Source organism: Engraulis encrasicolus, chromosome 4 (assembly GCF_034702125.1).
Source record: "Engraulis encrasicolus isolate BLACKSEA-1 chromosome 4, IST_EnEncr_1.0, whole genome shotgun sequence".
Classification (NCBI taxonomy): domain Eukaryota; kingdom Metazoa; phylum Chordata; class Actinopteri; order Clupeiformes; family Engraulidae; genus Engraulis; species Engraulis encrasicolus.
In genome coordinates, this window is record NC_085860.1 from 16,136,664 (window position 1) to 16,162,390 (window position 25,727).

General features: G+C 45.0%; 2 protein-coding genes across 3 annotated transcripts in view; both read left to right on the top strand.

The window, feature by feature from the left end:
- The window catches only part of ccdc136a (coiled-coil domain containing 136a), a 46,013-nt gene extending 45,227 nt beyond the window's left edge, over window positions 1-786 (top strand). The window contains exon 12 of the mRNA XM_063196790.1: window positions 1-786. This exon is cut by the window's left edge and continues 2,227 nt beyond it. The gene's annotated coding sequence lies outside the window, so the exon portion shown is untranslated.
- An 8,011-nt stretch (window positions 787-8,797) lies between these two features.
- Window positions 8,798-25,727, top strand: part of LOC134447359 (filamin-C-like) — a 38,975-nt gene continuing 22,045 nt past the window's right edge. Inside the window, exons 1-21 of one of the 2 annotated variants that reach the window (XM_063196791.1) lie at window positions 8,798-9,595; window positions 13,047-13,295; window positions 15,580-15,677; window positions 17,013-17,163; window positions 17,475-17,593; window positions 17,727-17,804; window positions 17,910-18,072; window positions 18,218-18,418; window positions 18,792-18,914; window positions 20,731-20,868; window positions 20,996-21,122; window positions 21,316-21,452; window positions 21,579-21,772; window positions 22,369-22,482; window positions 22,584-22,727; window positions 23,141-23,264; window positions 23,564-23,724; window positions 23,862-23,952; window positions 24,175-24,344; window positions 25,022-25,139; window positions 25,463-25,725. In XM_063196791.1, the coding sequence (XP_063052861.1) occupies window positions 9,220-9,595; window positions 13,047-13,295; window positions 15,580-15,677; window positions 17,013-17,163; window positions 17,475-17,593; window positions 17,727-17,804; window positions 17,910-18,072; window positions 18,218-18,418; window positions 18,792-18,914; window positions 20,731-20,868; window positions 20,996-21,122; window positions 21,316-21,452; window positions 21,579-21,772; window positions 22,369-22,482; window positions 22,584-22,727; window positions 23,141-23,264; window positions 23,564-23,724; window positions 23,862-23,952; window positions 24,175-24,344; window positions 25,022-25,139; window positions 25,463-25,725 (3,339 nt within the window). In that variant the 5' untranslated portion in view covers window positions 8,798-9,219. The remainder of the gene's footprint in view (window positions 9,596-13,046; window positions 13,296-15,579; window positions 15,678-17,012; window positions 17,164-17,474; window positions 17,594-17,726; window positions 17,805-17,909; window positions 18,073-18,217; window positions 18,419-18,791; window positions 18,915-20,730; window positions 20,869-20,995; window positions 21,123-21,315; window positions 21,453-21,578; window positions 21,773-22,368; window positions 22,483-22,583; window positions 22,728-23,140; window positions 23,265-23,563; window positions 23,725-23,861; window positions 23,953-24,174; window positions 24,345-25,021; window positions 25,140-25,462; window positions 25,726-25,727) is intronic. The other variant, XM_063196792.1, reaches the window with a different exon arrangement.

Sequence of the window (25,727 nt, forward strand, 5' to 3'; positions counted from 1 at the left end):
AAACGAACAAGGTCTCCACATTAAGACCGCACCTATAACAGATTTGATATAGCTATTGTGTATACGGTATGATTGTGACTTATATGGGGGATTCTGTTCTATTTCGTAAAGGTATTTTCGTATAAATGTTTAAGATTTTTGCAGGTATCGTCACTGAAATGTGAAAATGAAGTAAACCTTTGCAAGTGAATTTGTTTTTTTTATATTGAATGGCCACTTTTTGCTTAAACAGTTTTGCATATTCAAAGCATGTTTTCACTCTAATAAGTGAAATACATTATTATTGCACTAATTTAAAACAAACCACATGAAAGTTGCTAAACTAACTAGGACGAATACGTCCATTTGTATATCTATACATTTATAATCATGTTACTGATACAAACACCACTTTCTCACATGCTCTCTTTGCAAAATACACTTTGTGGACTTCAAACGCGGTCATAAATTGATTCCATATGATTCTTCAATCACATCTGCATGAGCAAGCCATTGTTATGTTAACCACATGGTGTCAGATTGACATTTGACTAGTGAATGTGGCCTCAATGGCACCTGTTGTCTGAAGGTGATGACAGGTGAGGTGACCAGGGCCCCTGAAAGCTTTGACCGGGCCCGGGCCAAAATCACTTGAAAGAGCCCCCTCTCAATACATACAATGTAATGTGGGCCCAATTCTAGGCCAACTCTTTCTCTGGGCCCAGGACAACTGTCCCCTTTATCCCCCCCTGTCGGCTTCCCTGGAGGTGACAATTAGTGCCACACCTTTAGAGGTGGCACCTGTCACACCTGGGGGTCGTTTCTCGACAGTGCCTTTGCTAACAACGTTAGCCATTTTGTTCGTTCTTAAGACCAACGTTGTAACCAAGGTCTTGAGTTGGTCTTAAGTTGTTCTTAAGTTGTTCTTAAGTTGGTCTTGCGTCTAAAAGACCAACTTAAGACCAACTTAAGACCAACTCAAGAGCAACTTACGACCAACTCAAGACCGACTTAAGACGGTTAGCAAAGGCAAGAATCGAGAAACGGACTCCAGAACGGCAGGCACTTCTCCTTCACTACAGTACACAAGTGATCTGACCTGGGTGAGTCCAAAGTGAAAATATGTCAAGCGCGCTCTGGCAGTTATACAACTTAATTATTTTTTTTGCAACATACTTTCTCCCTTTTGAATAAGCTACCTGACATTTCATGCTTGAAAGAGAGCATGGAGCACCATTTCTGGTTTGTATGTAATAAGATGTCATATCTCAGGCATGCTGCAGCTGCCCTGACAACAAGCACACACGTTCAGTCAATCTCTGTTGTGCCCCAGTACAGGTAATATTGTAAGAATCAACTTACAAGACAACTTACTGATGTTATTATATAATTCAAAAATAAGTAAGTGAAGTGACTTTAGCAATCAAGTCCTTGAGTTATCAGCTATCCCATAATATCTAAACTTCCTACTCCATGAAGTTTTGATGACGTCTCCAATAGCTGGCCAAAGGTCTATCGCCTGCCCACTACACCACAGGTCCCTCTTGGTACAGGGCTCTGCAAGGGAATGGCTGCCTCAGCTTATGTTGTGTCCCTGTATCGTATAGATCAGTGCCCTACTGTAGGTACTACACTTTGGGAGGATGTAGACGGGCTACATTCCAACATGTCTTCTTCTTTCTTTTTTTTCTTCCCTTCTGACAAACAGGTACTCCTATCTGTGTATTCCACCCATGTCTAATGTTACAAACATAGGTGTGACAGAAATACTAGGCCTAGTGCATACCACATTTCCCATATTAACTTGGCTATTGCATTGTGTGGACTGGCTGTTTTGGTTTTGTTTTGTAAGATGAAGAGTACTCCTACTGTACGTTGACACGTGTCCAAAGATATTTTCTCCAAAACAAAACAAAAAACACAAAAATCTGTGGGTACTTTGGCAAGGCACTATGGTTGTACAGTATTGGAATCTTAGGATCTGAGCATTTTATATTGTGAAAAGAACTGTCAGTCAAGCACTTAGTCAGTGATATTGTACTTTCGTCATTGTCTCCTTGTACTTGTAGTTCATGATGAGCAATGGATAAAAAGACAGATTGTGGAAAGTTCTTCTGAAATTACATTTTCATTTGAACATATACAGTGCCCTCCATAATTATTGGCACCCCTGGTTGAGATGTGTTTTTTAGCTTCCAATTATTTTATTTTTTTTCTAAATAATATGGGACCTTAATGGAAAAAAAAGAGAAAAATCCAACCTTCAATACAAGTGCATTTATTCAGTGGGGAAAAAATCCCACATAAAGAAATAATTATTTGACATCAAATAATGTGTGTCACAATTATTAGCACCCCTGGTGTTCATATTTTGTACAACCCCCTTTTGCCAACAAAACAGCACCCAATCTTCTCCTATAATGTTTCACAAGATGGGAAAAGACAGAAAGAGGGATCTTCAGCCATTCCTCTTTGCAGAATCTCTCTAAATCATCCAGAGACCTGGGTCCTCTCCTCTGTACTCTCCTCTTCAGCTCACCCCACAGGTTCTCAATTGGGTTGAGGTCAGGGGACTGAGATGGCCATGGGAGGAGCTTGATTTTGTGTCTGGTGAACCATTTCTGTGTAGATTTGGCCATATGTTTAGGGTCATTGTCTTGCTGAAAGACCCAGTGATGACCCAGCTTCAGCTTTCGGGCAGAGGGCAACAGATTTTGATTAAAAATGTCCTGGTATTTCAAAGCATTCATGATGCCATGCACCCTAACAAGGTTCCCAGGGCCTTTGGAAGCGAAACAGCCCCACAGCATCACTGACCCACCCCCATACTTCACAGTGGGTATGAGTTGCTTTTCAGCATGCGCATCTTTCGTGGTACGCCAGACCCACTTAGAGTGTTTGTTGCCAAAAAGCTCAATCTTGGTCTCATCTGACCAAAGCACACGGTCCCAGTTGAAGCCCCTATACCGCTTGGCGAACTCCAGACGCTTGCGTTTATGATTGTGAGTGAGGAAAGGTTTTCTCCGTGCATGCCTCCCAAACAGCTTGTTGGCGTGTAGACAGCACCTGATGGTTGATTTGGAGACTTTGTGACCCCAGGATGCAAATAAACTTGGGTCCTCGTCCAGGCTTGTTTACCACTGTTCCAGTTGTTTTGAACTTCTTAATTATTCCTCTCACAGTGGATATGGGCAGCTGCAGTTGAGAGGCAATCTTCTTGTAGCCTCTGCCTGACCTGTGAAGGTCGACGCACATCTGCCTCACTTGTATGTTGTGTTCCTTTGTCTTTCCCATGTTTAAGAGTGGATAAGAGAAATGGCCTCGGTGTCACGTCATATTTATACCCCAGGGAAACAGGAAGTGATGAATTACTAATTAAATGTTCCTACATACTCTGGTAAACTTTGTAAACTACTGTAGAAATGACAGAAATGCTTCAATTATATTTATTTCCTGGGAATTGTTAAGGGTGCCAATAATTGTGGAACAGGTGATTTAATGAAAAATAATTATTTTTTAGTCAGGGATTTTTTTTATTTTCTTACAATTCATTTGAGTTGAAGGCTACATTTTCCTACAATTTTCAGTGTGACAGTATTCTTCTGCAATAAACACTGAATTTATTTTAAGGCTTTTAACACATCTCAACCAGGGGTGCCAATAATTATGGAGGGCACTGTATAAAACAATACATACCGCCGCAACATGATAGTAGTAATCATCCCATTTGAATATGACTGTGCATATGTGTTTCAGTTTGAAACTTTTCCTTTGCCCTGCTTCTGCTTTGTAAAGATACTCTATTGTGGTTAATTACCGTATGTCGTTTAATATGCTGCACCAGAGGGGAAAAATATTTGTACCGTATAAGATAACCTTGCTTTTTAGAATATTGATATTTTCTGACAGAATAATGTATATTTGTTAACCTATTGTTGTGATAGAGAATTGTAAAGTCTTTTCTTTTTTTAGTAGAGGGTAGCATTTGCATGAAAATGAAAAATTCTCTTGAAAAAATGTGTAGAAGTCAAATCAAAGCAATATATTGTTATTAAAGGAGCTTAAATAGAGCTTGATCTTGTGAGTGTGGCTGATTTTAATTTTCTATAACGCAAATCCCTGGCTTTACTTGTTTTTATTACACAACAGGAGGTCATATGGGGGTTAGTATGAAAGCAGTGGAACTAATTGAGATTATGAAGGTTGCTTTTGTCTTTGAAATTAAGTACAAGGATAAAAAAACCTGATTGGTGTGATATTGAGATTTTATCTTGAGTGCTGCTCTAGTTTTTGATGTCCTCTTTGTGGCCCTCGATAGCAGTGAAGAAGAGAACATTTCTCAGCACAAAATCAAATATGACCAAAATAATTCACAGATATAATGTGTTTGAGAATTGATCCGAATGAAAAGTGAAACGTGATCTGATTACATTTAAGCGTTGTGTGGTTTTGACTGCAATGTGATTTAAGCACTGTACTGTACCCCTTCATGACAGTTGCATGTCATTTAAAAAAACATATTTTTTTCATATTGTAGTAGCCTAGTTGTCAACAGCTTGCTATTTTCAGTTGGTTCCAAATGCGCCTTGCTGTTTAAAAACATTGTTGTGGCTTCTTTTTTGGTAAAAGGAAAGTATATTTTGTACCATAACTGTTCAATGAAATAAAATATATCTCCTGGCTAAATGACCTAACCTACTGGTCCGTTTCCCCTTATATTATGAATGGCGTGTGTGTGTCACTCTACCATGTGACTGAGAATCACCACTGCAGTGGATAGGAAGTTAAGTGTAGTTCCTGGCATCAGGTTGCATAGGTCATCTGTGGTGCACACACAGCTATTAATACTCATTCGTCACTGCAAATAGCAAAGTGTCTCGCAACTCAAGGATGCATTTCAAACATATAATATGGGCTCCTTCCAAGAACATGAACGAAGGTTTTTATTTTATGCCTCTCTGTCATACGGGTACGTGTAGGTATCTACGGCATCAGTACACTTCCTGCAAGGTCATGATGACGTCAAGTTTAGTTTGGGGTGACTAGGCTCAGATACAGGGGGTGGAGTACGGGAGGTCCTACATTGAGATTGGATAAGACTAGACTAGATTACATTGATCCAAATGTATACTTTTTTGTGGAACCCGCTATTACAGTGTGATTGTAATCATATCAAATACATAAAAAATACAGTATGCAGACCTATGGATAGCACAGTGCCATTTTCAAATGCCATGAAATAAATAGTGTCCCATGGATAATGGTTTGACGTTTATATTTTTCTGATTTTGTTTTGGGGCTTTTCAGCCTTTATTCAGACAGGACGGTGAAGATGGAGGCAGTTAAGTAGTGGGAGATGGCGATGGGGTTAGGTTGGGACATGGCCCAGGTAGGCCGGATGTGATCCTGAGGCCCCATATTAAACAGTGCACTAGCGCAGTGGATTTCTATCTATCTCATTAGGTACAATTGAGTAACATCTATGCAATATCATATGCTAGTGTTGTACATACACACCATATATTTACTTTTACTTTTGGCACTTCTGCTATAGGCCTACTTTAGGCAGGTGGTGGGAATCACAGATCAGAGCTGTACATTTTTGCAGAACCTATATTAGCCTATTTGGTTTCAGCAAGCGAAATATGACCATCTCTGTGCCACTTTCAAATGCTATTGGTGTTTAAAGGGACACTGTGCAGGAAATGGTCAAAAAAGGTACTGCAACTATGCTGCTCATTCAAACTGGGCTGCCTATTGCCAAATTTGATCTTTACATGAAAGTTTACTAAGTAATAAACAAATATTTTCTAGTGTGGTCCAAGTACAGTCATTTTTGCAGATAAAAATGGCTATTTTTGGGAAAAAAAATGTCGGACCATGGAGAAGATCCCCTTTTCATGTATGAAAAGTGCAATTTTTCCAGTCATAGTGAACACTTAGAATTTGATGGTGGTGGTAAGTATTCATGAAAAAGGTAACATTAGTGAATGGGCAGCATGAATTCTGGAAATAAACAACTAAAAATCTCACACAGTGTCCCTTTAAATACTGTTTGTTTTTGCCAAGACATTAAAAGAACATTATTGTTGGATCATGCCAGGTTCAAATACTGCTGGTACTATTGTTGGCTACTGATGCCATAACTTATGTTTTTGCAAAAAAAAAAAGATTAAAAGAAGATTATCGCTGGATCATGTAAATGGCCATGTTAAATGTCTTGTAATTCTAATTATATACAATAGATATATCAAGCAAGTGACACATGTCTGTACATTAATGTTCCAAAAGTGAATCAGATTATAATACGGGCCCTATGGCTGACTCAGCTTGACTCAGTCCACTGTCAATACTGAAGATGAAAGATGAACTTTCAAATTCTGTTTAAATACTGATGTTATGGAATATGTTTTTCCAAAAAAGTTGAAATGTTTGTCCAAAAAAGTCGAAATAAATCATTAGCACTGGATCATTTACTATATGACCATTTTAAATCTCTTCAATATACATAGCCTACAAAATTTACTTTCTAATTATATACAATGCGTATACTGACACATTAGTGCTCCAGTGAGTGAATCAGTAATGCTGCCCTATTACTGCGTATGGACCACCAAGGACACAACATTTAATGAACTCGTTGCACAGCATTCTCCCAGGCTGAGTCCTGATCAGGACGAGGAACCACTTGGAAGAGGCCGGGTTGGTGCGTCATCACGGCCCAGTGCTGAGTCACTAAGGCAGGCAGAGCAGGCAGGTGGGTCACCCCTGTGTATCAGTCAGACCATGCAGGGCTGGACTGGGAACTAAAATAACACCTCGGGGCATTTATGGCTTACACTGGCCACTGCTTCTCACACATACAAATATACAAGTCGGCCGTGCCGTGGCCAACTGGTAGGGCACTCGTCTGCCATGCGGCCTACCCGGGTTCGATTCTCGCCCCGGGTTTTTTGCCGACCTCTCCCCGTTTCTCTCCTCCCCATTCGCTTCCTGTCCATCTCTAAAACTGCCCTGTCAATAAAGTCGGAAAAGACCAAAACAAATCTTTAAACAAAACAAAACAAATGCACAAGTCGCTTTCATACCCTGCTTCACTCAGTCCACTGTTTGTATTGAAGATAGACCACCTCCTATGGCCCAGTTCCTCAGGAAAAACAACAACAACAACAACCATATCAGCCCCTGTATGGGGAGAGTAGGCCCACTTGGTAAATCCCCTGTATGCCAGCTTCCCAGTCCAGCCCTCCGTCAGACAGACCACAGTGGCATCCACGCCTGAGACAGACCACCTAAAATACACACACCGTAAAGGAGGACCCCATCAATCAACACGCTGAGCTGGCACGTCACCTAGACACACACACACACACACACACACACACACACACACACACACACACACACACACACACACACACACACACACACACACACACACACACACACACACACACACACACACACACACACACACACGGCAGGTTGGCAAGCCAGCCAGTTCACACATTCATGATAGCAGTCACCTACTGCTATTATGGTTTTATATTATTAGACATGAGTCTATAACCAGTAATCTGACTAAAGTGTTGACATCTTCATGTGGGACTGTTAGCAAATAAAGTGAATCCAAGGTCAAATTAGATTATCTCTCATTCAGAAAAAAACACTGGAGTGAAACGTTAGCAATAGATTAAATAATTGGTGACATTATAGTGTAAGATTCAGGTTAATAGTAGAGTAGATTAGAGTAGAGTAGAGTAGAGTAGAATAGAGTTGAGTAACAAATACAAAACAACACAGAGCTACTGAAACATGGTGCCACTCTGCAGGAAGCAGTGATATATATGTAAATGCTATTAAGATATTAGGTAACACTTTTGTTTAGGATCCATGATAGCCACTATGGGCCTAATTACTGCATATAGGCCACATAGTGACATATAGAACATGTATTAACGAAAATCAATGGCCTACTGGGGCCTTATATGTCCTGAGATGGTATAGACTATAGAGAGAGAAACGTAATTTCATTTTCCTTGTATGACCTGTGAATATGAAGAAACTGACAAAAAGCTGACTTGACTTATAATGATTAGCCTATATTAAAGCCCTATTGGCAAAGAACAAGAAATGTGTTAATGCACACCTAATAAATGATGGATTTAGCTCAATACATGTCTTAAGCATCACTTACCGTATACAGACTGCTAGACATATAGTAAACATGTGAACCCAAAATTAAGTGATATTGTAATAATGTTTTATCAGAATGTGTATAAATGTGTTGTCAAATATTTCATATGAGAACAACTTTATGACTTAATATCTGTGAAAAGGGCTCACCTCCTTCATAATAGCCTAATGTCAATGTGGTCAATTAGTACATAATATCAATTAAATTAAGGGCAAAATAATTCTGCTATAAACAAACAAAACAGTTTTTTCCCCAAGTGTGCATGACACCACAGTGCGTTGTATGTTTGGCTTCATTCAAGCGTCACTTTCTTTTCCTGTCTCCCTCGTTCAGAGCAGACACCCGGTGAAGTGACCGCACACGTTTGCGACCGAGAAGCGCCAGCCCCCACCATCCCAAGTTTGGAGCACCTAAAAATAAAGAAAGCACTCACAACTGTTGCGCTGCATGGGGTCGGGCCAATCACAGAAGAGTTCACTAGACTTGTCCAATCGTTTCTCTCATCTTTATCCTTTGGGATTAGAAAATTGTCCATCACTTCTATGAGCATGATTATGACAGGGACATTCCAGGGAATCCATGAATCTGACGTGGACCTGGGGTCCGGGGTCTTTTTAAACCCGGGCCGGGCCACAGTCCCCTCTCAAATTGAAGAAGAGATCTAACTCTGCTCAGCTCTACTGATCAACGCATACAGCTACACCTCTCATCCGCCACCGCGATTCATTTTTCAGAAAGAGATTATCCAGCGCGAAAGTGTCCATTAAGAAGTAGTGACAACATTTGTCAAGATACTGCCAATTAAAAAACGGGACTGGCTGGCTTGTAAACTGTAAACCGGATTATTTCATCCATCATTCTCGTGACACAAGTGTCCTCTTAACAAGTACCTTCGAAAACTTTTTTCTTTTTTGTCGAACCCCTTCCAAGCTCTGAACTTTTCACTGCGGGGACGCGCTTGACACAGCTTTGCAAAACTACAGCGCAGTCAATTTCGCACTTTGGTTCTACATCGGTATAAAAAGGACAAGACAACCGCCAAGATGATGAGCAACAACTATTACGACGACCAGCAGCCGCCCCAGTACTACCAGGGCACCGATTTCGGGGAAGAAGAGGACGACGAGATGCCGGCCACGGAGAAGGACCTGGCGGAAGATGCGCCATGGAAGAAGATCCAGCAGAACACCTTCACCAGGTGGTGCAATGAGCACCTCAAGTGCGTCAACAAGACCATCAGCGACCTGCAAAGGGAGCTGGGAGACGGGCTCAAGTTGATTGCCCTGCTGGAAGTTTTGAGCCAGAAGAGGATGTACAGAAAGCATCACACAAGACCAAACTTCAGACAAATGAAACTGGAAAATGTTTCGGTGGCGTTGGAATTTCTGGAGAGGGAACGCATCAAACTGGTATCAATTGGTAAGTGGCATCAACCATTCATACTTGTGCATGTCTGAAAGACCTTAGGAGTAGATGAGAAAGACAAGACAGACAGACTATTTCAGATACACATATAACAGAAACATAGTAGGCCACTGTGAATTTGGCTATTTGTTTGTCTGGCGCTACAATAGTCAACAAGTAGCAGCAGTGGTGGTTTAATGAGGGATTGCCTAGTGTCTGCTGTGGTTCCTACACAGAGGGAGCTGGATGCTTACTAAAAGTTGTAATAAATAAACATGGAGTTGAGGTCAGGCTGCTGAGGTCTAGCGCTAAGGTGCCACTGAGATCATTGGCTTATAATGGGTATTAATGCCTATCTGTCAGGTGTGACTGGCTGTGAAAGAATGGTCCATAGCAGCTTGGGAAATGTAATAATGACTAGTTATTACAACAACAAATATTTTTAGAATAGCAGTCAGCAACACTCATTTATAGCACCACTGTTTAACTCTCCTCTTTCTCAAAGAGGACACACACACACACACACACACACACACACACACACACACACACACACACACACACACACACACACACACACACACACACACACACACACACACTAAAACTCGCCACACCATGTTGACATGACACCTCTCTTCAGTAGTATCTGAAGGTCAGGGGTGCTGAGATAGAGGTCGCCGCCGTTTCCTTTTTTTGTCGGTGAATGAATGACCATATTACCCATGATGCAGCAGTGCAAGAGCAAACTGGTGGGTCAGCCAAGAGCCTCGCTCTGACGCCACACGGCATGGGCAGCTGAACGTGCTGGAAGAGGCTGGTCCTTTCTAGAAGGCCCGCAAGCACCCACCACCAGCAGCATTCTGGGAGTTGTCAACATTCACTCATACTTAGTTGCCCCCATCACAGCACGTTGCATTACTCCATCACTGCATTGCCCAACTTCGACTAATAACCACAGCATCTAGGCCTACTTTGAATGTGGAGCCCTGAATGAAAAACTTTCTGTGTGTGCACTCTCACAAGTTGACTATACACAGTATAGATACAGCAGCCCAAAAAAAGATTAACACTTTTTACAATCGGCCAGGGTCTCACATTTTCAAAGCGGCCATTTGCCGGCGAATGACAGATAAGTGTAAATATAGATTATAAGTTGCCGTTTGGCTCCGTAGCTGCCTGGAGTCTCTAAATAGCCTGCTGATTGGGGCAGCGGGCCGGCGTTGCCCTGAGTCTGTGTCTGTGTCTGCACGTCTATGGGGAGCACTTGGAGTGCAAGGTCGTTGCCATAGGGTCTCGCTCATGACAGGGGCTAGGAATATACTTGGTCATTTGACCTATAGCAGATCTGTAAGAGGAGTCAGTAATATACACACAGTGTGGCACAAGAGTCTTTGTGCCTCCAATCAGTGATGTAGTCTATGTAGAACGCAGGTATACGCAGTATACCCAATTGAACATTTCAAGGATTTCAGTATACCCACCTAAAATTGATTGATCTATTATTTAGAATAGCACAAATATATACAGTTTACCCACCTGAAAAAAAAGCTCAAATATACAGTATAGCCACCACAAAAAAGTTGACTACACCACTGCCTCCAATGTCTACGAGTCACTTATTTTACCTAAAATCATGTCAGTCACTCCTCATGTTCCTTTGAGGCTTTGAGTAGGGCATCATCTATACAAATAAGCAGATGACTCCAATATGTGAAGACAACCCTTTGTTTTCTTTAGCAGTCAGCAGAAAGACAACTCCAGTTATCCTCTCACTCAGGTGCCACATGCAACATTTTGATACAAGAATCTGCCGTCAGACACACACACACACACACACACACACACACACACACACACACACACACACACACACACACACACACACACACACACACACACACACACACACACACACACACACACACACACACACACACACACACACACAGAAGGATCATTTGTCAGCACGATGGGTGTCTGCGTCTCCCCCATAGCTGTGCCATTGTTCATTAAACACCTGACAGTCACCGCTTAGGTGCAATTGAGTGATGGCTCTCAACAGAGCACGGCGAAATTCTGTGTTGAATTGTTGCTATGGGCCATCGGACAGTTATGAAGCCCCGACGTGCATGTGAGTGGTGGTGGTGGAGACGGTGGTGGTGGTGGTGGTGGTGGTGATGGTGGTGGTCGTGGTTGGGAGGGGTAGGGTTGCTGTGGGCAGGTGGCAGTAAGGGGAGACTCCCTGTCTTTGTGGTGCTGCTGCTGAAGTGACCTCAGACCAGAGGAATGTCCCATCGGCCTGCAAAGTGTGGCCGCAGAGCAGAGGGGCAGGGGTCGTCTACACACCAGCATCTGAAATGGGGAGACGATGGGGAGAGGGCAAACAAGCAACTGTTGTGACTGCGGCCCACCATCCATACCACAAAGGCAGACTCATTTAGCTCGTAATCAGTCAACATTGACAGGCAATTACAGCACACACCAAGCTACAGAACTGATTTATAAAGGGTCTTGTTTGTTGTTAACAAGTTGCATTCTTGGCCCATATTCATAGAAAGGGTCCTGCAGGTTCAAAGACGATATGTATTGGTCTGTCACAGGTCTGAGAAGGCTGTTCAGCACATGTTTAGCAATTATGTTGACTGTGACAGGCCCTCTGACGCCTGTCAAGGCTCAATCTCTGTCCAACATTCATCGTTCCCTCTCCAAACATATATGTTACTGTCAGCCTGTTCCAACACGTACTTGCAAGGGTGCCAGGGGTTTTGGAAAGGGGAAACTGTATGATGCAGATGCCCACAGTGAAGTGGACTGTTTGTCTCTCACATGAGTGCTTGAATCAAGAGACATGGCTGAAATACAATTGTTTTTTATACATTGACTGGCTCTTATCTTTTACAAGTTGTCACTGTTGCACTTCACTGTTGTCAACTCATAAAACAGAACTGTGTTGTGGTTTCATTTACCACACATTTACCAGTGGACCACATATTCCCTAGCCTTGTTCTTGTTTAGTCTGTACAATTCATTCTGCAGAGTCAGAAAATGTGTTCATCTTTTGAAGTTGATCTTGTTGAACTTGGTGAACCCTGTGTTTCCGTCAGTCCCAACAGACAGCAAAAATGGAATAATAAATGTCCGCAACACTGTTATATGCTCCCAGTTATTTAATGGCACAATTAGTCCTTCATCAAGTGCAACCATCATAATTATCATCATTATCATATTATTTCCTTTAAGTTATTTTGTTTTATCCAGCGCTATTTATTTGTCCGCACTATTTAACAACCCCTTCTTCCCGCTCCCTTTTCCCCGTTTCCCAAAAGACAGCAAATACATTGTCATTATTATCATCATTATCATATTATGATAATAATATGGCAATCATGTTATTGCAAGTTATTTTGTTTTGTCCAGCGCCTGTGGCACTGATGTGCATGCATTTTCCGCTTTCTCCCAACAGACAGCAAAGCCATCGTGGACGGCAACCTGAAGCTCATCCTGGGCCTGATCTGGACCCTGATCCTCCACTACTCCATCTCCATGCCCATGTGGGACGACGAGGATGACGAGGACGCCAAGAAGCTGACGCCCAAGCAGAGGCTCCTGGGATGGATCCAGAACAAGGTGCCCCAGATGCCCATCAACAACTTCAACAAGGACTGGAGAGATGGCAAGGCCCTCGGAGCCCTGGTAGACAACTGCGCCCCCGGTGAGTATTTTGGTGTTCATGTTCAGTGGAAGCGTAGGCGTACGGTAATACTCATGGCTTGATTGGCCATGGGGCAGACATCGTCTCTCTCAATGCCTGGTGGACCGGTCTTGCCTAAAAGTGCCAGACCAGCCCTTGTAATACTTAATGTGCTGAGGTAGCTGATGAGATAATAGTAGGTCTAGTAGATGATGACCTCAGGAAGATACACAACCTGATACCAGCAATGACATAACACAGAAGTTTTGAGTATGATCCAACTTCAACAAAGACTGGAGAGATGGCAAGGCCCTGGGAGCCCTGGTAGACAACTGTGCCCCCAGTGAGTATGAGTATTGTCAGAGGCGACTCACTCTAGGTTCATCTGGGGCCCTCAAGCAACTACTGTAGTGTACTGTAGTCTGAGCTATTATTCACCATCCAGGGGCTCGGGGGCCCCAAGCAACTGCCTGTCTAAGCCTGGTGAGAACATGCACCTCTGAGAATTGTGTAATACTCAGGGCTGTATTGGCCATGTGGCATACAGGGCATTTCCCTGGTGGACTGTTGATGATCTTGGTCTGGCCCTCCCCTCAATGGTATCAGTCCTCATGCTGCTAGAACAGGCCTCTTCAAGATAGTCAGATATTAATAAAGCATTTGGGCTGTCAGGGTCAAAATAGCTCATATTAGATGACTAAAAATTTGTCAAAGGCTCCATCATCTTTCTCAATGCCTGGTGGACTGGTCTTGCCTAAAAATGCCGGCTTGATTCTTCAGCCCAGACCAGCCCTGGTAATACTTCATGTGTTGAGGTAGCTGATGAGCTAATAGTGGTAGATAATGCCCTCAGGACAGAGGCATAACCTGATACCAGCCATGACATAACACACAAGTCTTGAGTATGATCCAACTGGGTAGTCACTCAGGTACATTGGAGGGGTAGCACAACAGGTGCTCCCTTCAGTTTGGGGTCGAGGGAATTCCTGCTTTAGCCCTGCTCCGTCATCAGGTCATGATGCCATCTTAAGTTCCTGATGAGGTGTAGAGGCCTCCCGGAGACCTAGAGTGGCCTTGCGTACAGTCTGTCATGGCCTTAGCTCAGCTCAGAGCATCCCCGACAGCTGCGTTCGGTTGACTGGAGCTATCATGGACGGACGCAATCCCCACAGCTCCTTCGTGGGATCCAGCCCTAATTTGGACAAGGATCTCTCTTGCTCGCTCTCCAGGAGCAGACAGGAGTTAGACTTCTGTCAGATCACAGTCTCGAAATGAAAGCAAAGCCCCCCTCCATTCCGCCAAGCAAGACTTCACGACACACAAGAGGAGAGGAGAGGAGAAGTAAACCTCTAATGTCAAACTGCTGTTAAAGCACAGCAAACATGTCATTAAGGGGAGCCAAGCGTAACAAGGGGAAAAGGGAGATGTCGGGCTCAGAGTGTGTTTACTTGAAGCGGGCGGATATTAAACAGCTGCCTGCAGCAGCCTCCCCGTCTCCGCTCATGACCATACAGGGTTTTGCCTCTTCAACTTCAACTTCAGAGAGGATGCTGACAAGCACTGTGTCCAGGGAAGGGAAGCCAACAGAGGGGGGGGGGAAAGGATCAGTTGTCCCGGGCCCAGGGAGAGAGAGAGAATTGGGTCCTAGAATTGGGTCCTCATAACAATGTATGTATTGGGTTTTGAAGGCCCTTTCAGATGACTTTGTCCCGGGCCCGGCCAGACCTGCTGTCAGTGGTCCTGACTGTGTCCAATGTCCCCATTGACAGCTAGAGCACATTTTCCTACATGTAGACTGGCCTTGTTAATCTCAGGATTTCTAGGAGGAGTTGGAATATTGATCGATTTTTGGCCCTTAGCATGGAAATGTATTCTGAATACTGGTAGCTTACCACAACATATCTCAGAATCTGCTGCCCATGATTTTGCAGTTTTCAACAACGGTACAACCAATAGTGTATCAATATAACATACATAGTAAAATGCAAAAAACACTCCTGCCCTAATACTGTCGCATCCTGTATACCCAATGGCGACCTGATTAGGATGTAATCTTATGCACCGTGATGCTCCTACTCGAGTTACGCAGATATACTTTACCTCCTTTGAAGCTAGTGCAAAGCAAAAGGCTTTGTGTGACAGCTGAGCTTCTCCAATTACGTCCCACTAGTGGAGTAGTGCACACTTGAGAGCTTTCTGTTAGCGTAGCAGCGAGGTCACTGTCACTGCGGAAAGCAACTGTGTGATGTGGAAACAACTTCTTAACGCTAACATCATCATCCCTCTTCCTTGTGATCCCCTACAGGTCTGTGTCCAGACTGGGAGACTTGGGACCCCAACAAGCCCGTGGACAATGCCAGAGAGGCCATGCAGCAGGCTGACGATTGGCTGGGGGTTCCACAGGTGAGATTAGCATGCTAGTAATCTATCAGTCTACAGCAAGTGGACAGCTACTGTATAGACTTATTGAATAAATAGTGTAAAATAGAATAAATAGAATACATTTGATCTGATCAAATCATTTTTAAGTGGCTGCGTTGAAGGGAAACCTAGAGGGTCGATGGGTCGATGGGTCGTTGGGTCATTGGGTCGATGGGTCGATGTGCCTAGGCTTAGGCTGGGTTAAGGTGTAAACTAGGTCTAATTAGGTTGTACTATACTGTACTGCACTGTATAGGGCAATCCTGACTAACTTTTAAAGGCTACTTGAGTAGTTGCAAATTGTTGGTTGTTTCAATTTTTGTGGACTAAAAGGCATACACGTGAGTAATGGAGGTGGGCTTGAGCTCTTGTCTGCTCTCTAAGGCCACTAAAATGCCTGCGTGCACGCTAATGCCACACACCACACGCCACTGCCCCGGCCACTGCCCCACCTCCATGGCAGCCATAGCTGAGCAGCTGTGTGCTGTGTAAACCGGGGCATTCCTCAGATAGTGTAAGGTGTGTGTCACCCCGTCCACACCCACTGTGGAGGAGGTGTGGGAGGCATAGCGGGAGCTCACAGTAAATCCTCCTCTTGGATTAATGAGGCTACAGTCCTTAACCCTCTGCTCTGAGTCCGTCCACACAACAGCAAATATAGCATGTGGAGGGCCCTTCACTATATTGGCTCAGTATACAGTACAGTGTACTATACACAGTACAGGGAAGCCAACAGGGGGAGGATAAACGGGTCAATTTCCCTGGGCCCGAGGTCCCAGAACTAGGTCCTCATTAGGCTACATTGTACATCTATTGGTTTTGGGGGCCCTTCAGATGACTTGTGTCCTGGGCCCCAGCCAAAGCTGTCAGCGGACCTGCTACAGTATACTATACACTGTGTGTAGCCTAGCCTATTGCTTTGTGGTGGTACACATTCTTGTGCCCTATAGCAGGTTTTTCATTAAAAAAAAAAAAAAATCCGAACCACACAGTGTTTGGCAATAAAGAATGTTCTGGTCGGCCAGTTGATTATTAACATAGTGCTAATAATGCGGAGGTCATTGGTTTGGAACAGTGGGGCCCTGATAACTGTATCCTACAGTATGCCTATGCTCACTATGCTGCATGCCACTGGATAAAAATAGGTCCACTAAACAGATAGCGAAGGAAGATTGCTGAATAGCTATCTTGCTAAATACATAGAGGTAGCAGTCAATAAACAGATGTAGACTTAACAAGCCGCTGTTACTGTACTACAACACATGGCATGCTTCGTTCTCACTAACATTGTTGTTGTTTGTTTTTGTGGTTGTCCAGGTGATTGCTCCCGAAGAAATCGTGGACCCCAACGTGGATGAACATTCAGTCATGACGTACCTGTCCCAGTTCCCCAAGGCTAAGCTGAAGCCTGGTGCCCCCGTTAAGGCCAGGGAGCTGTTCCCCAAGAAAGCCAAGGCCTATGGACCAGGTGGGCTTACAGGACAGGCCTCACAGTAGCTCTACCGTAGACACATTACATTACACTTCATTACATTTACTTTGTAGCAGATGCTTTTATCCAAAGCGACCTACAAAGAGGACAATGTTGCAAGTACAGAGTGTGGGGGGAGTACAGAGAACAGCAGTATGCATGTAGTGCAGAACACAACAGATAGTTGCCATAGAGACTGGCACTACAATGAATGTGTAATACATTAGTATTCAAGCAAAGTGCAGCCATCATTTTAAGTAATACTAATAGTTTGTTCTCTCTGTTTTCTCTCTTGTCTGTCAAAACAGGTATTGAGCCCGAGGGAAACATGGTGATGAAGCCTACTCAGTTCACAGTGGAGACTATCGAAGCTGGCCAGGCTGAAGTTATTGTGTACATTGAAGATCCCGAGGGCTACAAAGAGGAGGTGTGTCATCATCATTGTCTACTAGCCAAACTGGATTATTATAATCCCATACTTATACCGTATGCTCCAGCTAGCGTGTGTCTGTCTCCAGCTGGGCTGTCTCGTATTCACTGTCTCTGATTCTCCCTTCCAGGCTAAGGTTATTCCCAACAATGACCCGAAAAGGACATACACTGTGCGCTACACACCTAAGGTTGCTGGTCCTCACAAGGTAATGGCAGTTATTCTTGGTTTTGTGGTATTTTTTAATCTGACCAGTGTAGACTGCAATGCTTACTATACCGAGTGCTTATCTTCATGCGTCTTGCTTCCCCAGGTAAAGGTGTTGTTCGCTGGCCAGGACATCGATAAGAGCCCTTTCAAGGTGAATGTTGGGAAAGCCATGGGCGACCCCAACAAAGTTCAGGCACGGGGTCCTGGCCTGGAGCCTACTGGCAACGTGGCCGGCAAGCCAACCTACTTTGATATTTACACAGCAGGTAAGGGCCCAAACATACACACAGCACATACTACCAAGGCTCTAAATTAACGTTTTTTTCATCACCAGCCATAATGGCTTGTAGATGTTAATCTTACCAGCAGCCACACTCCACAGCACCTAGAACAAGTATGGTGTTTTTGCAGGCGCCGGTGAGGGGGATGTGGGCGTGGTGATTGTCGACCCGATGGGTCACAAGGACACGGTGGAGGTCATGCTGGAGAACAAGGGAGACAACGTGTTCCGTTGCACCTACAAGCCCATGATGGAGGGCCCGCACACCATCCACGTCACCTTCGCCAGCCAGCCCATCCCCAAGAGCCCCTTCCCGGTCCAGATCGCTGAAGGTGAGCCTCAAACTCTAACTCTAACTTTAACTTTTTAACCCAGTTTAACTGTGTTATTGTGCCCAACTGGGGGTTTCCTGTTTTTAATTGTCGATGTCATAACTCTGGTTGTTTCTCTAAGTGAAGTGTCCTAGCCTTGCTAGGACGAGTAGCATCCATTTTTCACGGATTTTACTTAAGAGTATCCAATAACTATAGTTCTAAGTGTAATTAATAATTGGATACACCTTCGAAAAATGGCCGCTTCTCGTCCTAGCAAGGCTAGGACACTTCACATCGAGAAGTACCCTCTAACTGAACTGCAGTGAATGTTGAGTGGACTGGAGATAAGAGGGGAGCGTCATCATCATCTAACCTGTGTTGTTATTTCTAGCGCCCCCTAGTGGCCCTCCTGCGGGGCCCCCAGTGCAGATTCTGCCCCAGTCTGTGCGCTCCCCACCTGCGGATAAGGCTAAGAAAGGTGCACCCAAAGTGCCACCCAAACCTGCCAAGCCAAGTTAGTACAGGTTTCCCCCCCTGGCGAGGCCCGTGCCCCTTTGCGCTGTCTTTTTGCCAGCCGGGCCTTGCCGCGCCAACCCCCCGTGCCACACCCACTGTGGCATCTCTCGCTTCCTCTCCGATGCCCGCCGCCGGAGTGCGATAGTTATTGTGATGTCATGTCCTGTGAAAAGGTGTCAAAAGTCCGGTTCAGAAAGTAAAAAACCCTGCGACAGTTTCCTCCTTCACTGAATGCGTTAACGGCTCAAGTCTACTGTACCTGTCTTGAGTACTTACACGATCAGCTAATCTAGAGCTAGATGGATTAAATGTGTGGTAGGGTTGTTGCTTTCTGAACCAGGCATTAACACCTCTGGTGTCCGTGCAGTAATCATGTGACGTGTCAACAGTGAGGGAGCAAAATGGATTCATTAAGTACAATTCAGTGCCACATATTCCAAATGGCCTCGTTTTACCTGTCCAATTCAACGAGGTGTCAATCATTCAGTCAGCCAATCACCTGGCTGAATTGGACAGGTAAACCAAACTGGAATGTAACTAATGAATCCATTTTGCCCGTCATCGCGTGTCGAGTGCTTGGGCCGATGTGTCTGGCCCTGCTTGTTGTGGCTGCTTGGCGAACCTCTGGGGCATGCTGAGAGGAGAGGGGTGGAGGAGGGGAGGGGAGGGGAGGGGAGGGGGTCTAGCATGGGAGAGTTGAAGGGGGAAGAGATGAATGCTTTATTGCTTGCAAAGTGGATAGAGCCGCTTACGAAAATAGGAAAAGATATTTTTTTTATCCTTGATTGTCAATGTAGTGTTGTTGATTCATTGAGCATGCATAGTAGAAGTTAAATCAAACCATAGAGATTTAATTATATGATTATCACACTAGTTTACAGGTATTTGCATGATACACAGGTATCACTTGGGATGCACTTTAGTTTTTCTCTCAACGTTGAGAGACATATATATTGGAGTGATTCCTTTGGGCCATTGCTATGTTCATGTGTTCACACAAGTGTTTGAAAGTGTGGTAGCAGAGCATTTGATTGGCACCGATGTGTGTTCTGTACTGCCTATATGTACATCTTTATGTGAGTCAGTCAGCCAGCACCATTTGTTGATCATTGTTCAACGTGTCACACACACACACACACAGACACACACACACACACACACACGCACACGCACGCACACGCACACGCACACGCACGCACGCACGCACGCACGCACGCACGCACACACACACACACACACACACACACACACACACACACACACACACACACACACACACACACCAGCATCATTTGTTGATCATCGTTGCACAGTGTGTCAGTCAGTGTTGGTTGGCGTCCGTCATGGTCTCTCGTCTGGTCTTTTAGACCAGTGTTTCCCAACCAGGGGTACGTGTACCACTAGGGGTACGCGAGCACACTGCAGGGGGTACTTGGAAAGATGTTAATATTATAAGAAATGCATGAAGCAGTCACATCAGGACAGAGAAAGCGATATAAAACATGAATTAGGGGGTATTCATGACACAACTAAGAGGTTTAGGGGGTCCGCGAGACAAAAAAGGTTGGGAAACACTGTTTTAGACCACAGTCCTCGTGCTCATCCGACGTCCATCTGTGCTGCTGAGTCCTCGAGGGCGAGGCAGCCCATATGAACATCCAGTCTGCACTAAGCCTTCTTCCTCTGTACTAACCCAGACTGTGTAGTCTAGTCAGCAGCTCGTGCCAGCCGTCCGTCCGTTGCCAAATGCTAGCGTCTGATGACTTGTCTAACGCTTGTCTTCCTACTCCATTCCTACCTCTTCCATCCTACAGCTAGCAACGCTAACGCCTGCCGCGCCACCGGCCGAGGCCTGCAGCCCAAAGGGGTGAGAGTGAAGGAGGTGGCCGACTTCAAGGTCTTCACCAAGGGAGCCGGAACTGGAGAGCTCCAGGTCACCGTGAAGGGACCAAGTAAGTGGACACGTCAAAGTAAGATTATGGATTGAACTGGTCTACAATGTCAGGTGGTCCACTCCACAGCATTGATGGTGTGAAGATTCACAGTGTTAACAACATGTACGTACTTTTGTGTTCTCAGATGGTGTAGATATACCTGTGAAGGTGCGTGATGCTGGAGACGGTGTGTACGCCTGTGACTACACACCCATCCAGCCTGGCAAATACACAGTCACCATCACCTGGGGAGGACAGCCCATCCCACGCAGGTGATACACCTTTACCTTTATCTTTCAAGGACATGATTGTTTTTTTAATTTTTTTTTATTTCAGTTGAAGCCTGAGGGCCCTGCTACCCGGCAACATTTTTCACTGAATCCAATATCTTTTAATGGTGCCATACAAAGGAAAAGTGGTATTATACTTGAATGACACCTGTTTTTTTTTGTATGTGATTCTTAGTCCATTTGAGGTTGAGGTCGGTGTGGAGGCCGGCCCACAGAAGGTGCGCGCCTGGGGTCCTGGACTGGTGACCGGGATGGTGGGCAAGTCCGCTGACTTTGTGGTTGAGGCCATCGGTGTTGAAGTCGGAACTCTAGGTATGAAAAGCGTCTTTCGCCCCCCCCCCCTAAAAAAAAATAGATCACAATTTAAATCTCATCAACTAAGAGCTCGAGTATATGACTTAGAGTGTCTGAGACTCTTATCTATGCCTTTCTTCACAGGCTTCTCCATTGAGGGTCCATCTCAGGCTAAGATTGACTGCGATGACAAGGGTGACGGCTCCTGTGACGTGCGTTACTGGCCCACCGAGGCCGGCGACTATGCCGTCCATGTCATCTGCGATGATGAGGACATCAAGGACAGCCCTTTCATTGCACACATCCTGCCCGCAGCCAATGACGTCTTCCCAGAGAAGGTAAAAAAACAAACCACCAATTGACCGCCAATGTAACATCAGTCTGTTCATCTCATGATATGTTTTGATGATGTCAGTAATTCAGTAATTAAAAGTGCTTATTTGGGCCCTACCGTGACTCTAATGGTAGGGCACTGGATTGCTATGCTGGCAACCTGGGTTTGATCCCGCCCTAGGTCATCTGCCGACCCCTCCCTGTCTCTCTTCCCCTTCGCTTCCTGTCTACCTCTCTCCTACTGTCCTATCTTGCCTGGTTAACACCAGACCTAATCACAAGTGAGATTAGGTCTGGGGAGTTGCCTATTGTAATTCCATATGGGGCCGGAATACTTGGTTATTATGACACACTGCCCTGCTCTCTGATTGGGCAGAGAAACTGTTAAGGTCGGAATGCTTGGCCATTATGACACAGATCCCATGATCTTGTACGTTATGAGTCATCCTCGCCATACTGTCTTTCAGATCGAAACGATTGTGTAGAACTAAAGGCAGTATGGGAGTTCCCAGGCTACTGTCCTATCATCAATGAAGGCGAAAAAGACAAAAAAAATCTTTCAAAAAGTTCTTATTTTGTCATGAATGCTTCTGCATTACAGGTGAAAGCCTTTGGTCCAGGCCTTCAGCCCACCGGGGTCACCATCAACAAGCCAGCAGAGTTCACCATCGATGCTCGTCAAGCAGGAAACGGCAAGCTCAAGATCTATGCTCAGGTAAGCCACCGATCTCTCCTGCAGCAGCATGGTTAAAGATGAAGTTGTTGGGGTTTGTGAAGCTCTGGAGCTCAGCTTTGTGTGTTGGTGCGTGACTGTAGGACGCAGAGGGCTGTATCATCGATATCCAGATCACTGACAAGGGGGATGGCACCTTCTTCTGTGTCTACATCCCCACCAAACCCATCAAGCACACCATCATTATCTCCTGGGGCGACGTCAACGTTCCCAACAGCCCCTTCAGGGTAAGACACACACACATGCATACACACACACATGCACGAACGCACGCACGCACAAACGCATGCACGCACACCGTGCGCGCACACACACACACACACACACACACACACACACACACACACACACACACACACACACACACACACACACACACACACACACACACACACACACACACACACACACACACACACACACACACACACACACACAGCCTCCTTGGGGTCCATTTATCCTTGCATTGCTCTGATCCAATCATAGGGATTACATAGCCATGGTAATTAGTCCTGTAGTCATTTGAGTACTGTATGCCAATTCCTCCACCCTAGACAAAATTAGCCTCCTAGTCTTGTGACTGTGTATTAGCCAGATGGCTAATAGTTTTTAATTATGCTATTTATTTCTCTCTGCGAAGGTCATGGTTGGGGAAGGATGCCATCCAGACAAGGTTAAGGTCTACGGTCCAGGAGTGGAGAAGACTGGACTGAAGGCCAACGAGCCGACCTACTTCACTGTGGACTGCGCCGAGGCAGGCCAAGGTACAGTATGCAGTGACATGTTAAATGCTGCTATCCAGGGATACCTACAAAGGGGGGACAAAGGGGCTGTTGTCCCGGACCGAGGGAGAGGAGGTGGGGGTGGAAGAATTGGATTGGGAGATAAGGGGGTCTGTTGTCCTGGACCCAGGTAGAGGGCATGGGAGAGGCTCTCATTAAAGTACCTGTATTGTATCCTGAGCCTGGCCAAAGCTGTCAGCGGCCCTGGGATTTTAATTGTGTATGAATAGATAGATAGATGAATAGCTAAAATGTTATAATAATGTATTATTATTATACAGGTGATGTCAGTATTGGAATCAAGTGTGCTCCTGGAGTGGTCGGGCCTGCGGAGGCGGACATTGACTTCGACATTATCAAGAACGACAACGACACATTTACCGTCAAATACACTCCCCCTGGGGCCGGCAAATACACCATCATGGTCCTGTTCGCCGATCAGGTAGGTTGAACTGGTGACTTGACTGGTTGAATTTATTCCTAGACTTACAGTATTTCTTGTATCTTTATTTCATAGCTGTAGCAATTCGTTAATTTTGTTTCACTGACTAATCTTCTCTCTGTATTGTTGCTGAGTAGGAGATACCTACCAGCCCATACAAAGTCAAGGTGGACCCATCTCACGACGCAGGCAAAGTCAGGGCAGAGGGACCTGGCCTCAACAAGACAGGTGAGCTGAGGAGAGACGGCATGATTACATAGAGACACTTTGCACTTGACACAGCCCCCGCCATTGAAATGCCCAAGAGCACAAGTAAAGTATAGCTGGAACAGCAGGAAATAGACTTCTGAGCACTTAAGCCTTTTTTTCTTTCTTTCTTTCTTTCTCCTCTTCTCCCTTTTTTCCTCCCTCTCCTGCTCTCTCTTTCTTTTTCTCTTTCTCTCTCTGCAGGTGTTGAAGTGGGCACACCAACCCATTTCACCATCTACACCAAGGGAGCAGGCAAGGCCAAGCCCGAGGTTCAATTCACCGCTGCCGTCAAAGGGGAGGCTGTCAAGGACTTTGAGATCATTGACAATCACGACTACTCCTACACTGTGAAGTACACTGCCCTGTATCAGGTGAGGGAGGTTGACATGGAGGAGCATGCGTGTGTGTGTGTGTGTGTGTGGATGGAATGAGAATACTCTCTCCTCTTTGTTGTGTTGTTAGTTACCCAGTTTCACTACACTCCTCTCAAATGCTAATTTATGCCAGTATAACTCAGACTATAGATAAAGCTGATTCTTGGAGCTGCTCTACTCTGGGAGCGTAGATATACAAAAGAGAAAAAAGAATATAACAAATGTCCAATGAAGAGTTCAATGATCCGAATAGTCATGGCAGTTTAAGAAACACTAAAAGAAGAAATAAAGAAGTCTATATCAAATGTCCAATGAAGAGTCCAATGATCCGAATAGTCATGGCGGTTTAAGAAACACTAAAAGAGGAAATAAAGGGATAAAATAAGAGGAAGCTAAAGTAGCCTACTTGGCTGATGCAGACTTCTCCCCCTCATTATACAACAAATTACTGTAGTTGCGTAACTTCTCAGGCAGGTTTACGACTCGATTGACCACAAACTTGTTTGCCCAGCGAATGCCATCTGTCCCCCTCCTTGTGATCCTCCCACTAATGTGCTGTCGCCGTGTTTCGGCTTCCTTCTTTCTCCTCTCTTTCTACCTCTCTCTTTCTCGTTTCTCTCTCCCTTTTTTGTATTCTGTCTCTGCTTCTGGTACTGTTGGACTGGACTACACAGGGGAGTCTGACCATCTCCGTGACCCACGGTGGGGACCCTGTTCCCAAGAGCCCTTTCAACATCACCGTCGCCCCTCCTCTGGACACCAACAAGGTTAAGGTGGAAGGGCTGAACGAGAGTAAGTAGCACAGAAGCAAAAAGAAATGGCTGTAGCCCCTTAACACACACCGTTCTACCACTGGAATGTTGTAATAGTCACTGAAAAAAACGTAACTACCATAGTACTACACCACTATGACAGTGCACAGGGCCTTTTGCCATTGCCATAATGGTAACAGCTAATTTATAACAGGGGGCATATCTTAAGGGGTGAGAACATGCACAAACCAGAATTACAGTAATTTCTGATAGCCAAATGTTCTCATGAATATTGGCTGAAACTTGTAAAACTATACAGGTGCTGTAAATACAATGCATCTGTCTGTGGCGTTTGCTTCTCAGGAGTGGAGGTTGCCAAGGACCAGGAGTTCACGGTGAACACCAAAGGTGCCGGTGGCCAGGGAGAGGTTGGCGTCAAAATGACATCACCCTCCGGGAGACCAATCCCATGCAAGCTGGAGTCAGACAAGGCCAAGGAGGCGACTTCTGTGAAGTACATCCCGCCTGAGGAGGGCACGTACAAGGTGGAGGTGACCTACGATGGACACCCCGTCCCTGGCAGCCCCTTCTCTGTGGAGGGCCTCATGCCAGCAGACCCCACAAAGGT